The sequence below is a fragment of the Anas platyrhynchos genome, chromosome 24, assembly GCF_047663525.1.
Source record: "Anas platyrhynchos isolate ZD024472 breed Pekin duck chromosome 24, IASCAAS_PekinDuck_T2T, whole genome shotgun sequence".
NCBI lineage: Eukaryota > Metazoa > Chordata > Aves > Anseriformes > Anatidae > Anas > Anas platyrhynchos.
Window position 1 is genome coordinate 1524905 of NC_092610.1, and position 15089 is coordinate 1539993.

General features: G+C 48.8%; 1 protein-coding gene across 8 annotated transcripts in view; it reads right to left on the bottom strand.

Annotated features, from left to right (window-relative positions):
• The window catches only part of CSMD2 (CUB and Sushi multiple domains 2), a 323412-nt gene that overhangs the window by 6037 nt on the left and 302286 nt on the right, over nucleotides 1–15089 (bottom strand). For all 8 annotated transcript variants that reach the window (XM_072027339.1, XM_072027338.1, XM_072027341.1 and 5 more), the window contains 10 exons: nucleotides 12767–12943; nucleotides 11792–11971; nucleotides 10404–10577; nucleotides 9256–9429; nucleotides 6055–6128; nucleotides 4699–4810; nucleotides 2466–2645; nucleotides 1765–1830; nucleotides 1034–1195; nucleotides 427–539 (listed from right to left, as the gene is read on the bottom strand). In XM_072027339.1, coding sequence (XP_071883440.1) covers nucleotides 427–539; nucleotides 1034–1195; nucleotides 1765–1830; nucleotides 2466–2645; nucleotides 4699–4810; nucleotides 6055–6128; nucleotides 9256–9429; nucleotides 10404–10577; nucleotides 11792–11971; nucleotides 12767–12943 — 1412 coding nt within the window. The remainder of the gene's footprint in view (nucleotides 1–426; nucleotides 540–1033; nucleotides 1196–1764; nucleotides 1831–2465; nucleotides 2646–4698; nucleotides 4811–6054; nucleotides 6129–9255; nucleotides 9430–10403; nucleotides 10578–11791; nucleotides 11972–12766; nucleotides 12944–15089) is intronic.

Here is a 15089-nt window from a genome sequence, read left to right on the forward strand (position 1 = left end):
GGATCTCTTATGGGCATGGGAAGCTACCCAACACAGAAATTGGGGTGAGAAGTTGACTCCGTAAGGAAAGATTAGCTCTTCTAACTTGATGTTACAGAGATATAAAATGTTAACATGGAATTAATCATGTTGGTTTCTCCTCTAGTGTTATCTGGAAGACTTACAGATAACCAGAGGGCAGTAAGAAAAAAATACAGCTACAAGGGAGTGTGGAAGAGCTGACTGCTCATGTAACATTATCTCACGTGCTGGAAGAATGCCCTATGTGCCCTTCAAGCAAGCAGGGCACTGGAGGATAACAGCCTCATATTGCTACCAGCTAAGGGAGTTATTTCACCAGCTGCAGTGAGAGGAAAGCTGGGGTTATGATAGACTTGGGATGGATGAATCATGTGGACTTTGTATACGATGTGTCCATGCACTTACGTGTCCATCTAGAGCCCATTTATCATTTTTGAACTTGTTTAAAAAGATCTCCACTGGCCCCATTATCTGATAAACCTGGAGAAGCAGGTGCACGTCTTCTTTCTTGTAAATGCCTGGAACACAAGTGACTTTGAATCATGAGATCGTAACAACAATTCGAAGTAATTCACTTGCTACCTGTCAGAGTAGAGAAATCATCTCAGAATGGACAACTCCTCCTCCTATAAATCCATCAGTGGGATACACAACGAAACACACCACAAAACCACAGTCCCACACCCATCCCCCAGGATATTAAAGACATTTTGCACACAGGAAGAGACTCAGCTGTTAATGTTTAGCTTGTATTGCCAGGTCAGTAACAGTGCTCCTTCAAGGGCAGGGAAAAGGGGGCACTTGTACCATTTAGTTGCTTGTATTACACTACAAATCCACCACTCCAGCCCTATGGGAATGGAAAACGGACTGGGTTGTGCTGCCTTTCAGTTCGAGTCACAGCAAACACAGGTATAGGACACACCATTCAGGTAGCTGAGCACACTGCCTCTTTCCCTGAGACAACACTGTGAGTACAAATCCCTACAAACAGCCATGTCAGCTCCCTTACCAGACACCTGCAGCTCCACGCCACTGTGGTCTATTAAAGTGGCATTGACTTTACTGGTGACAGGGTCGAAGCTGGTGACAGACAGCATCGCAGGCTGCTTCTTTCCCATGTATTCATAGGAGCCTTTCCAAAGGGAATTTCTTGCGAACACATCAGCAGGCACTAGAAACCACAGCAAACGGGGACACAAACACAAGAGCATTGCATTGCTGCTTATTTCCATTTTTCAGAAATCAAAATAGAGTGAATTTCTTTCTTTCCTCGAATTCAAAAATATGTATTTGAATATCTCGAATCCCACCCACTCTCTGTATTATCATCACTGAGTACAAACCCAAAGAGAGGAGAACAAACAAGCTGATGACTTTAATTTTGTTGTTTTGACAAAAAAAATGCCATGAAAATTTTAAAAACAAACAAAACCTAAAAATGGATTCTTAGGAAAAGCTAGCACACACACACACAAAAAAAATCGCAACATCCACCAAAGTTTTAAAAAAGCTCTGATGTAAAACATCCTAGAGGGCTTGACTCTCCGGGGAGTGCAGTGGATGTTGGTGCTCGACTCCCTCAAGGCTCCTGTCCATTCTCCAGCCAAGCATGAAGGAACAGGATGGGGCGTGCGGGCTTTTTTCACCAGCCCTGCTGTTTCAGATGTTTTTTTGGCTGCCCTGGGGGCAGGGTAGGAAGGGATGGACCCTTTGCCACAGAGAGCCAGCCCCATCACGTACCTGACACCTTGGCGAGCGGCGGGTCCCGCGCGGTGCCAACCGGCCTTCCGCTGGGGCGGATGTCAGCTGGAAGAGAGGGACAAACCCCAAACCAATGAATATTGGTGCATCCCACACTGTTGAGACACTGTTTTTTTCTGTCGTGGAGATTCTCATAAAGGACAGCCCTCACCTGATGTTGCTTGCACACATAATGGGGCCACCCGCCCTACAGGGGCTTTGCGTGGGTTCCTGCCCACCTGCTGCAGACTCAATCAGCACAAGGCTTTCGTTTACTGTCCTTGCCATCATTAATTGCCTTGCCACCTGCTCCCAACCGGTGTCCTGAGATAGCTACCATGCTCCCCAAGAGCCACGCAGCTGGATTTCAAGACTACATGTTCCTGACCTAAGACTTTAACTTTGGGGCAAATAAAAGGTTGGTAAGGTGCAGACCAAGGTTCATCTCGTGCAGATATTTCTAGGTCCAAACCACCTGGCAGAAATCCCCCCACCTTTGCCCTGCTTCCCTCCTGGGAGCTGGGCAAGACCCTGTGGCAGCTGTGGTATCTGCAACCAGCTCAGCCATGCAAACTCATGACTCTCTCTAAAGAGCCAGTGTAGCTCCAAGAGCAGAGCTGTTTTCTCTTGGGCTGCAATGCTCCCCTCTGCAGAGATGTAAGGAAAAGCCAAGCTGGCATCACGCTGCTCAGAGCTTTTACCGAGGCAAATGGGTGGTTTTCCCGTCCAGCTGCCATCTGCTTTGCAGGTTCGATGCTCAGATCCTCCAGTGAGATAGTACCCGTTCTGACAGGAATAGATCAAGGTGTAGCCCAGGGATGGCAAATCCAGAGCCCCGACGTTGGCGTGGGAGGGGGTTTCTGGCTGCTTACAGTGGTGAGCTGAAAAGCACAAAAACAGAGGTGAGATTCCCCACCCAGAAAGGCAGAAGAGGGTCACCAGTGAGATCAGCAGGGACGCAAATGTCTTTGAAGAGCATTTTTCAGCAAAAGCTTTCTCTGATCACTGAGGGAGACAATGCCATGCCTGGATTTTTCCCAGCCAGATGAATTAATGAGACCATTTCCCGTGCTTCACTGGCCAGATTGCTCTTCCTGGCTGAAGCTCTCAGGGGATCCTTCACGCAGTTCCAGCTTCCATGAACTAAAAAAAAAATCAGGCACCATTATCCCTCATCTTTTAAGCAAAAAAAAGTCAAGACCAAATGATGCTAAAGACCTTGTGCCTGACACATGGAAGAGAAGAAAACTCAGTTCACCCTCCTAGAGCTGAGCAGGAGTTTGAGCTTCTTGGGGTTCCCTTGTAGCTGCACTCAGAAAGGCTGGGAAAAGAAACTGAACAGCCTCCTTCCTTCTCTCTTTTAGCTTTTCACCCCAGCAATGTGTCCCAGGAACATCTGCAGGCCAAAATGTGCCTTCACAGGACATCAGGGCCCAGTAAGTCAAGCCAACAACTCCAGGGGGTGCACTCCAGATCTGTTTTTACATAACCTTTCTTCACAGGACCAGTGTCCTACTAATAATTTGCATCTACCTGTTCATAGGATCACACAGCAAGTCCTCAGAAGCGTGCAATAGCCGTAAATTCCTATAATTGCTCAATAACTTCCAGGAGATGGCCTACAGAAACCTACGCTGAGCTTGTCCAACTGCCTGCCACCAGAGAGAGCGTGTGCGTGTGCCGCTCTATCAGGCCTTGTAGTAAAGGTGTCACCACTTTCCTTGAGAAGTTACGGCACCCAGCTAATCCATCACAGCGCCAGGAAGCTCGCTCTCACCCACGCTGTAAATTTCCCCGTTCCGTCGCTCTCAAACCGCTCATGAATGAAAACAAATCCTCGGCAGCCTTCAGGAGGTATTATCTTCATCCTCGTTTTAAAGAAGGTGGAAAATAAAATTCGGAAAGGCTGAGAGACCAACCTGAACTCGCACAGCCATAAAGCTACATCCGAGACCCCAGCTCCGAGCCCGTAGCCCTGCTTGGAACCAGCAGCTCAGCACCACACGAGCGGTGACTGCATCCACTCCACGCTCCTGTGCTGCAGACGGTGAATGCTGTTCACAGAACCTAACAGCAACAGCTCAGCAGCCCTCGCTGACACGAGTAAGTCAAAAATAACTTCTGTTTCAACACATCTCGCACCAGGAGCAAAATCCCACTTAGAGTCACAGCTGCTGCCGCATCCCTGCCATCTTCCAATTCAGCAGAGGGAAGCCTGTGAATTTGGGGTCACGTTCCCTTCACCGAGGCGAGCAGTGGGGAAAGGCAGCTTCCAACACAACTGCCCCCTCTCCCCTGATGCTACCTGTGGGAGTTTTGAAAGGCAGGCACCCAGCGGGGTTACCCACCTGGGCTGCTCGCAGCATGAGTCCCTGCAGGGTTTGTTAACTGAAAAATATCTCACCAATAAACCGTCTCACAAGAGAGAGGGAGAAGATTTGTAGTACTTATGATACAGAGGCCATGATGGATATTACAGCTTAAATACATTAACTCAAATTCCTTCTGGTGTAGCAGGGAAAAGATGATGGACAGCTTAAAACAAAGAGCAACACATTATTAAAGACGAAGAGAAACACTGCTTTGCTGGAGAACCCTTCTGGCTAAATGTTAACCACGTCCCTGGAGTGCGAGCTCACATCTCGGCCCTCAAATGTGGTTTCAGAAGCACAGCACAAAGCCTCACCTCAAACTACATCTCTGAGGAAGGAACAAGTTAAACAAAAATCTTATCTGAAACCAGAAGCGGCTGCTGGTATAATCATGTCAGCAGAGAAATGATCATGCGGGCTCCCCTTTTCTTCAAGGACGTGGTTTTTCAGAGCCTTCCCCAAAAAGATACCAGCTCCTCAGCGCCAGCCATTTGCATGGTGAAATACAGCACAACAAAAATATAACTGTACGGTCAAAGGCACAAAACGTCCCAAAACTTACGGACGCAGTCCGGCTGCACGCCGCTCCACGTCAGGTTGGGGAGGCAGGTGCGGGTGGTGGAGCCCTGCAGCAGGTACCCCTTCTGGCACTTGAAGAAAATGATGCTTCCCACCTGTTTCAATAGGAGACACAACACCGAACTTGCCACTGCAATGCACTTATAATACAAAAGCACTCCTATAATTTTCATCTGTACACTGAAAAGATGATTTGCCTGCTTTCTGCACTCACCCCCCTGCCAGAATCCAGTGCCAAGACGTCCCTCAGAGCCCCTGGAAACCTGCTGCCTTTAGCTGTGCTGAGAGTTACTTTGTTCAGTGATAAGGAAGGCTGCTACATCTTGTAAAAACAACCAGAGCTAGCATTGTATTTAGAAATGGCTAAAACGTCTGCCAAAAGGGACATTCAAAACAACTAGTATCGATAAACATTGCTCAGCCACGGTGTCAGTGCCAAATTGGACTGTGAACAGCAAAAAGGATCACAAAAACTGAAAACTGACTCCTCAACGTGCCTGAGGTGTGCCTACTTTTTGCAGATTATTGCCTTTGTGTATTTGGTTTCAAGGTAGCGAAGATCACCCCCTGCTTCAGGCAGGTGGCAGTGTGACGCAGTTTGGCTCTGAGCCCCAATACTTCAGTGGGATTTGCTTTTAAACCAAAATACGCTGGCAAACGATCCCCATGCAGGGCTTTGAACATTTCCTCCGTCCCCCCCAGGAAGGCTGTACTATGCCGGGGTAAAAATTCCCCAAATTTCCCTTCTCCATCACCACCTTGCCCCCAATGAGGTGGTTTTGCTACAGCGCACAGCTCGCAGACCAGCAACCCTCACAAAAATCAGGCCCAGGGTGTCTCAGGATTAATTAAACACTAGAATTAATTCATTAAAACTCAGGATTAAGATAACTAATTAGCAGCAGAACTGGCAGATCCATTCTGGCAGGGGTGGCTGTGTGGAATTAAATATCCTGGCCCCAGCCCTGGCTCCGTTGCAGCAGGCAACGGGTGCCCACGGGGCCGGCAGCGGAGGCTGGAGGTGGAACACCCCAGGGAATTGCTCTGCTGTTTTCTCTCCTTTCCGCTGATTTCACACTGCATGGATTACGAAAACCACCTACAGGATTTAGTCTGAAAATGAATGGAAATTTCGCCTCCGAAGTGAATACTAATTACGCTAATAACTATTAATTAGCGCTGTAATTAATATTATAAATAATGCATTGCTAGTTAATCCCCTACAAATGCACCGAGGTGTAACGGAGCACGCCGTGATGTCCTGTCCACACACAACACATTAATCCACGGACTGACCACAACCAGTACCACCGAGGGGACCCCACTGCTGTGACCGTACCTGGTAGCCCTGGGAGTTGTTCTGCATCCCAAAGAGAGGCACGCCGGGGTCCGCACACGTTGTGAGGCTTGGGTCTAAAAGAAAAGAACAGGGATTGTTTTAGAGGAGCTCTTGTGAAAGCCACGCTGGAGCTCTGCCTTCCCCTGCTCTCCATCCCGTGCCTTTGCCAACGTGAGCAAAATATTTTGCTACGGAAGGAATACACGGCAACAGGGAAAAATACACGGATATTTTTGTTCCTTAAATCCCTGATGGTTGCAACACAACCTAACCAGAGGCACTCTATCACCCAGGAGAAAATGTAAGAACATAAATCTTGTCTCAGCAACGTTTCCCTTCCCTTCCCCTGTTCTATACTCCAGGAGCAAAGCGGCTGGCTCCCGGCGCTGTGCCCTCCTTTCCTTCTGGCCATCCCCTGCTCCGAGGGAGCGATGGCCCTGTCCTCCCCTGCACCCTGGGTCAGTGCATTCATCCCTCCAGGCAGGGCTCAGCCATCCCTTGCACGCTCACCTCGGCACCTGGCTAGTTTGTGGTGATAGATGGGGGCTGGAAATTTTAATGCATCTCAGATACATAATCTCTCTTTATGCCTCATTTGGTCTCAATCTATCAGAAGATGAATACACACAATTCAGTAGGAATACTCGCTGCTACTCTTTTAGCATTTATCTCTCCTTTTTTTCCAGTGTGTCGACAGTAGCAGGACATCAATGGGATCGAGGTGGAGATGTATTGCTTTGTTATCAGCATCCCAAACGGAGCAAAGGAAACTGGAGTTTCAGGGTGAAAGGCAGTTGGGCAGCAGCTCCTGCTCCTTGGGATCACAAGACTGAGCTACGCTGCAATGCCCACCTGCAGGGATGCTCCAGTACCCCAGCGAGGGGATAACTCTGTTAGCAGAGACCTGGAGCACCGTGGAATCTCATTCAGATGCGATTTTGGGCTGGATTCCCAGCCTTTTTAATTCAACACACTTGATATTGCTATGAGAAGGACCTTAATTCTCCCCCCACTTCCCTGCTCTGCCCAACCCCTCTCTATACTTAGTCAAAAAACTCCAATTAACAGGATTGGGCAAGGCAAGAAATAAACTCTCCAAGAAAAGTCTCCACAACCCAACAAACACAGTGGGAGCAGAAGTGGCCTGTCGTTTCTTGCTGCAGCTGTAGGGAAATGGAGCATGACTTCGGTACCTAACAGCCTGGTCATTTATTTTTATGCCTTTATTCCTTATGGTCTAACTAATCGGCCTCTTCACACCGAAGCATTATGCACACCCTGCTGTTCTCCCTGGTCCTTGAAGCTGTGGCGAATCACAAAACAAGAGGTACAAAACGTGGCCCATCTGGGGCTGCAGCACACGAGCTAATTCATTTTCCATCTTTCAAATTTGCTGAGTTTTTGTCATTCGTCAATGATGCAGTTTTCATAGAAGCCCCCAGATAAGTCACAGTGTTTAAAACAAAGAGCTCCATCGTCTGGATGAGGTAGAAGGTGATGGATGGCACAGGGTGGAGGGCAGAGCCTCGGTCTCTTGGCTGCATCTGGGGGTCTGGCAGCGCTGACCATCTAATGTGTCTCAAAACTGGATGAGATCTGGCTAAACAGAGCACTTTGGGCTTGGCTGCCTGTGTTGGAAGCTGACGTTTCAGGTCAGGGTTTTGTAGACACGTCTTTCCCTTCCCGTGGTTTGTTTTAGAGAGACAAATTCGAGGTACATTTCACCAGCAGCACAGCGAGCTGTTTGCTGTTTGAACACTGCAGTTTCACACATGGCTCGGGAGGGCTGGGTGCCACGTATGTACGGCAGGATCCCTGATTAGGGACTGCAAGGAGGTGATGAAACATTAGAGAGAAACCCGATCCTAGCATCTAAAACCAAAATTTACAACAGCAGGCAACTGTCTATGTGAGAAGCTGCTGGTGGCATCAGCAGGAAACTAAAAGACTTTGACATTCAGGTCACAAATATTTTTACATAAATGTAACTTGCGACACATTTAACATGTAGTTAACAAGCCAGAATGATTGAGAACAGTGGAGAACAGGCTGAGCTCTGTTTCTGCCCCAGCTGGGGGCAGACAACGTGGTGAGGATGGTGTTCTGGCAGGCAGCTAAAGGCACACAGCACAGAGCCCGTGCAGCTCAGCACCACGGGAGCCCCGGAACTCAAGACTGGAGCCAGAGTTTTAAATTGGTGGAGAATGCTGTGACTAATTATGATTATACACATCCCTTAGGTCTCCAAGGGTTCTGGAAGCCCCAGAAAATAGTCACATGAAGAATGTTTGGAGGTTTCAACCTGAATCCCAACATTACAGCTCGGCAAAGCAATCTGTAGGATTTTGTTCTCTGTATACATCACCTTCACATTACAGGAGCTGCTGTTCTGCCATTCTGGATATAATTCAGACACAACAGAGAACATAAGAGCTCTCACGTGCACCGTTTGGGCAGAACTGGGGTTTGCTGCAGTTTCTGTGAACAGAACAGCCACACTCAACGGTGACCTGCGGCTGATCTTCGTGGCTGGGTTGCATTTTCAGCCGCATTACCGATAACGATATCGTGCGTCTCCACAGAGCGATGCCTTGGGCTGGGGGCCCCTAAGGGAGCCTGGAAGCAGCACGGAGACCACAGAGCACAGGACTGCAAAGCCAATACCCTAGATGTTGGCAGGGGAGTAGCAGCATTAGCACAATGCAGGGGATGAGTGCAGGTGCAGCGCTGCGCTGATGCACAGCCACTGTCTCCAGCTCCACAAGTTAACTTGGAGACCCCAAAGCACCAGCCTTTGGGGTCTCTGCCTGCTGCTTCCCTCTGCAGGCTCTCCCACAGCCCTCACACCCCAAGACCCAAGTTGGTAACGTGAATCTGGAAGCTGTGCAGAGGAACTCTTTGCTTCCTCCCTCCTGCCCACCTCCAGCAGCAGGGGCAGGAAGGATGGGGCCAGGCACCGAGTCTAAGCAGCAAACTTCAAGACAAGGAGGTGGGTTGTTTACCACCAGCTAGTACGGTCAGAACAAAACAAAAGCATCATCTCCATACAAAAGGAAAACGCTCTAATTTTCAGGGAAACAAAATGCTAATTTCTGCAAACCCAGAAAGGGAAAGAACAATAAAACCCCACGCTTTTCTACAAAGAAAAATGCAAAATGACAACTCTGCTTGAGGCTGCAAGACAGAGGAGCCTCCCCTTACCTATGCAGCTGGGCTGGGTCCCACTCCACGTCCCGTCGGACTGGCAGAACCTCCGGGCTGATCCCACCAGCACCAGGGGGGCCAAGCAGGAGAAGGAGACGAACGAGCGGTACGTGAAGCCTCTGTCCTCCCTCCTGCCTTGAGCGGGTATCCCAGGATCACCGCAGAACACAGCTGCAGCAGGCAGAGACCAGAAGATTGCAGTGAGCCTCCTCAGGAGCAGGCAATGTTAATAAGCTAAAGATGGGTCTATTGATGGCCCGGACCTTACTACTCACTGCCATCAAACTCGGTGATTGACTAGGGAATTACTAGTGGCAGGAGGCGTTGCTGGCTACTTTCCTTGTAATTTTCTTTTTTTTTTTTTTTTTTTTTTTTGCCAACTGCTGTTAATTAACTTCCACCTTCTCCCCATCTTTTCTTTTTCTTTTTTTTTTTTTTTTTTTTTTTCCCCTAGCAGCATGCTTAGTTATAAAATGCATCTCTAATTGCACGATGTCAAATTGCTGTGCGGTTCCATGTCACACAGAAAGCCCACTAATTATACAAGATCCAGGGAAAGGTGCAAGGAACACAGTGAGGGCTTTGTATGATTTAATATGAAAATGGCTATTGTGCAGCTGCCAGCCATTCAGCCAGGAAAAGAAACTCAAATCTGCCTTTATCATTATGAGACACTTAACTAATTTTTTGCATTAGCTATTTTATCAAGCACACGGGTTTCCAACCAGCCAAAGCTCTGCCTTCACAAAACATTGCTAACTTCTGCTGCAACACCGCAGTGCCCTTTGCCAAGGGTTGGCAACGTTTCAGGAGCCCTGGCTTCAGAAAACTCAGTCTCTAAGGAGACATGCAGACAAGCAGCCGGAGTTTTAAGATGCCTCACAGACAGGAACGTGCGAGGGGTTCAAAGCCATTGCAGACCGGACCTCACACCTACATTAAAAGGGGCTGAGTGATTGTGTCCAGATATTTAACTTCATGCATGCTGAAAATGGCCCCTCTGTGACACTGCCAGGCTGGACAAAGTTGTCACTGAAAGCAGTTGTATGGAGACCAGAGATATTGGAGAAAGGGCATCAAATGCCTGGGCTTTAAAACCCAGCCCTCCTCCCAGCTCATACACGAGGACACAGAGCTGTACTCACGGAAGCACTGGGGAATTTCCCCGCTCCACGTCCCGTTCCCCTCGCAGGTGAGCACAGCAGGCAGGGAGAGCTGGTACCCTTCCAGGCAGGCGTAGCTGACGCTGGAGCCCCAGCTGAAATCCGAGCCCACGACTTTGCCGTTGGGGATGTCTTGCGGGGATTTACAGATGATAGCTGAATGAAAAACAAAGGCATAATCGGTTCTCTCAACTTCTCAGCATAGTTATTTTCATTAACAAGCAAATTCATGTCGGATCAAAGTTATATGCTGCTCTCAAAGAGCATCTCCTGGGACTGGTCTAGTAGGGAGGGGGTTACAAACTTTTCCAGCTGTGTATGCTGTTGTAAACCCTAGGATTTTACTTTGAAGTTTGGAGTTAGTCAAATCCCAAATCTTGAAGTCAGATTTCTGAGTCTGCGTTCACTTCCAAGTGAAGGTAAGAATCCAGCATGACTTAGTGTGAAAACTCATCTAAGACTCCCTGAAAGATTCATGGATTTTGGAAAACCTGGCTGAATCTCAGATTAGCAGCTGAATCAATAACCAGCCTGTATTTCGTTCACTCTAGGGTGTTTTAATATGACATTTTTGCAGTGCTTTGCTTTTCAGCTCAGGGGAGCACTGGGAAAGATGCTAAGCTCATGCAAATCAACCTGGCCTCCAAATGAGGCTCTGGCCACATTCTATATTATTCCTGCAACATTAGCTCAGTGGTGAGAATGAAAGAGGAGTGTAAGAATTGCTCTTTACAGCCTCTGAAGGAACTAGAGTATATTTGGAAGTTTCTACGTGGTCTGCATTTCTATCAGAATCATGACAGGTAAATTTTCCAGATTGCAAAAGAAGTATACAGCTGCTGCTACAAGCCTTATCTACTCTTGGTGGGGGAGTAAAACACTGGCAGAAGAGATCCAGCCTGTCCTGCAACTGTTCTATTATTTCCCTTTCCTATCTCCGAACTAGAGAGGCAATCTCAGAATGGAGAAATAATGAAAGGAGTTGGAAGAAACATTTTTCAGACTTCAAGATGATGGCAAAAGTGTGTGCCCGCAAAACAGAATGCTTCATTCAAGTTTGATCTGAGTTTTTGTGACGAGTAAGTCACTTAGCTCTCCGTGCTTCACTTTTCTTCTTCTACTCTAGGAATAATGGCAATTCCTTCCCCCTGGGGGCATGATGACCTAATGACTGATAGACCTAAAGATAGCCATGTGTTGAGTAATTTGAAAAAGTGCTATAAACACAGGGGACAGACTGAATGATAGGACCAAGAAACCCCTAGGTGGGCTCCAGGCACTATGCAGTAGTTAGTGCCTCATACCTCATGTCCCAGGCTAAACAAACTTGGTGGCCCATAAAACTTAAAACCTCCCATATTTACTCTTACCCTTGCAGGTAGGTTTGGAGCCATTCCAGGTCCGGTCTTTCGTGCATGTTAGAGAGGATGCCCTGTCTGACTCCATCATGTAGCCAGGCGTGCACTGGAACACCACCGTTTTATTGTAGGTAAAATCCCCACCCAGCCTAATGCCGTTGGCTGGGACACCGGGGTCACCGCAGTTGATCACTGCCAAAGGAAAAGAAAGAGGCACTTGTGGCTAACCATCCCTCGTCTCATACTTCTGGAGCTGTGATCCTAGAAACCTGGTGGTCCTGAACACTCTCCAGAGCAGGATGTAGCCCACTAGTCACAGAGAAGGGAGCTTTTGCAGCACAGAGGAGCTGGAGAGCTGTGCTATAGCTAGCTGGGGCAGGCTGGGCTGTAACACGTGGGGGAAACTTTGCTTCTACTCAGTGGAGCGAGGAGTGATGTTAATGGCACATTAAGGCCTTGCAAGAATAAATATTAGCACACGTTAAACATCAAATAAAACCTGGGTCAGATCTGGGCTAGCTCCTCAGCCTAGTTACTGTCTCTTACGCAAAACCACTTCTGCTGTCAGCTGTGCTCCTGCTGGAGGCTGGAGAGAGGCACAGAGAGACCCAGTGCCTTCACCGAGGGTCTCTGGACATGGGATCTGCCCCGACATGTGGTGGCTCCCGGTGGCAGGACCACTCACGTTCCGGAAAGCCCCCCGAGAGCCCCTCCAGAACATTTGACATCTACTCATGGAAATTATTACGGAGCTCCCTTCACCCAGCTGGAAAAAGACAAACCCAGAGCAAGAGTTTTCCATTAGGCAGTCACAGAGCTTGCAGCCGCAGTGACTGGTGCTGGCAGCAGGCAGTTCAGCTGAATTTCTCAGCACAGAGCACCCGTGTGCACATCCACAGCCGGCCTTCAACACGCTGACAATCTGCCCGCAGAGCCTGGCCAGCACAATTCAGAGCTCATCGTGCAGGAACCCGTCCCAGCGCCCACCTGTACACTCTGGAGTGGTCCCGGTCCACGTCCCGTTCACGGTGCAGTGCCTGCTCAGCACCCCTGTGGAGTAGTAGCCTTCCCGGCACTGGTAGATAATGGAGCTGGAGAAGACCAAGCCGTCGTTAAATATAACCTTCGAGTTGCTGGGGGTCCCAGGGTTTCCACAGGATATAACTAGAAAGCAAAACGGCCGGGTTAAAAAAGCAATCCCTGCAAATGAGAAACAAGGCTGTTATCCTGCAGCTGACTGTTTGACACAGAAGGCAGATTAACCGCAAAGCCACCGGATCAAATCGGACGGAGCAGGCTATTCCGTGGGCAGCCAGCCACATCAGTCCGACAGCATCACCGCCACCGGGTACCCCCCGAGCAATGGGTCCTGCAGCATCCCTGCCTGGGGAGTGGGAAAACAGCATCCCTGCAGGCAGTTGATCCCGAAGCACCTGGACCCCTCTCCTGCTGGATGGATCCCACAGTTCAGAACCACAGCCCGGCCTCCTGGCTGCTCCTCCAGGCTGCAGGAAGAACTTTTTTGTTGTCTGCTTGATGTCGAGGTCTTCTTCTAGCCGAGAGCTTTGCAGAGTTCAGAGGAAGGAAAGCAGCGAGGGAGCCTGCTGCCCTCCCCCTGCGGCACCGCCACTGCCTGGTTATCTCTGGGTAGGCCCTCGGAGGAGGGAGAACGTTGTGGGAAGACAATTACAGGTTTGTCAGAGCCCCAATTTTTTGTCTAACGCACTACAGCAGTAAAAGGGCGTTGGAGTGGATGGTGATGCATGAAGCCCTGTCAGGACAAAATAAGCACCTGCAGTAATTGCACCCAGCCCTCATTTACTCTGAAATTACAAGACATAAAAGAAAATCACAGGAATCAAGGAAAAGCTTAAGCTACCTGGATCTTTGACAAGGAAATCCCTTGCTCCTTCCCCTCCCTGGCAATGTGCCATGGGCTCTGCAAGAGCACCAATTTGGGCACACAGGAGGTGAGCCCCCCCGGCACGTGCACCCAACACGCCACTGCCAGCCCTTCTCCAGTGGGAAACACAACTTTGGGCCACAGCAGGAAAGCAGCAAGCAGAAGCCACCAAGGCAAGGAGAGAAGTCTCCCTCTTCCTTGTCACTTAGTTTGCTGACAGCCTGTTAACATATGAGCTTGTTGGAGGCAGATCTGTCTAACAGGAGGAAACTAATAACCATTCTGGACTGTGCGCACAGAAACTCTGCATGGCACCAACGCCATCCGAGGTGCTCTCTCGTTACGGATTTCTCATGCAGCCAGTGTCTCCGCGTCTCATTTCCAAGAGATGCTGGGATAAAAGTCAGATTCTATCAACCCAGAAAAAGCTTGAAATTACTGTTTCACCGCTGGTCCATACATCAGCTGTTCTCTCCCGTCCAGCCTCCTCCACAGATGCCTGTGGCCAAACATGCACAGATGACCCCAAAATATTACTTCTGTGACTAAAAGGAGACTTATGGAAATTGGTTAATCTCAGTGTACATCAGCTGCAGCCTCCGTGGTGCAGATATAAAAGAAGCTGTAAATGTAAGGATGAAAAGCCTTAAACTTAAAATCATAAATTATATATATGTAGGATCCAATCACTCAAGTGAGCAGTAAGTGGGTAAATAATTCCCTGTGGCTTCAGTTGGAGATGAAAAATGAATGAGACCCCAAAAGAAAACTGTTTTTGCACTGTTTTTAACAGAGTATAAATCGTAAATACCCTGGAAGTCCCATAGTCATATCCACTCACGTCTCCTGAAGAATCTCAAACCCAATTATCTTTAAGTCAAAATTCAAGAGAATAAGCTGAAAATCAGCTGCAATGGGGATTTCTTGCAGTTGCTGCTTCTTTACCAGGGAAATATTCCAGGAAACGACACTAACTCGAAATGACTGATATGACAAGGAAGGTTTGACTTTCAGCTGCTGCAAGGAGCGCAGGAGGCGCCGGCAGCCACTCGTCTCACCCGAGTCTCAGTTTCTGCCACGCTCCAGAAGTTATGACAGACAAGCCCAGGAGCCCAGACCCTGTGTGCTGAGACCCGAGCAGCACACATCTCCCTGCAGAAGACCCAGGAGCCCTGGTTATCAGTCGGCTCCCACCACACAAAGCATCCCTACCGAGCAAAACCTCTGCTGGGCTGCGGAGCACCATGGGGCGCACGCACAGCGCCAACCACGCGCACTGCTGAAAGGTCCCCCGTGCTGCTATGGAAACATTTCAGACATCTCTGGGACTGGTGGATTATTACAGAGCTCCCCACCTTGGGGTTTCTGGGTTTGTTTCTTTATCAAAAGTAAATTTTGTTCCTGTAG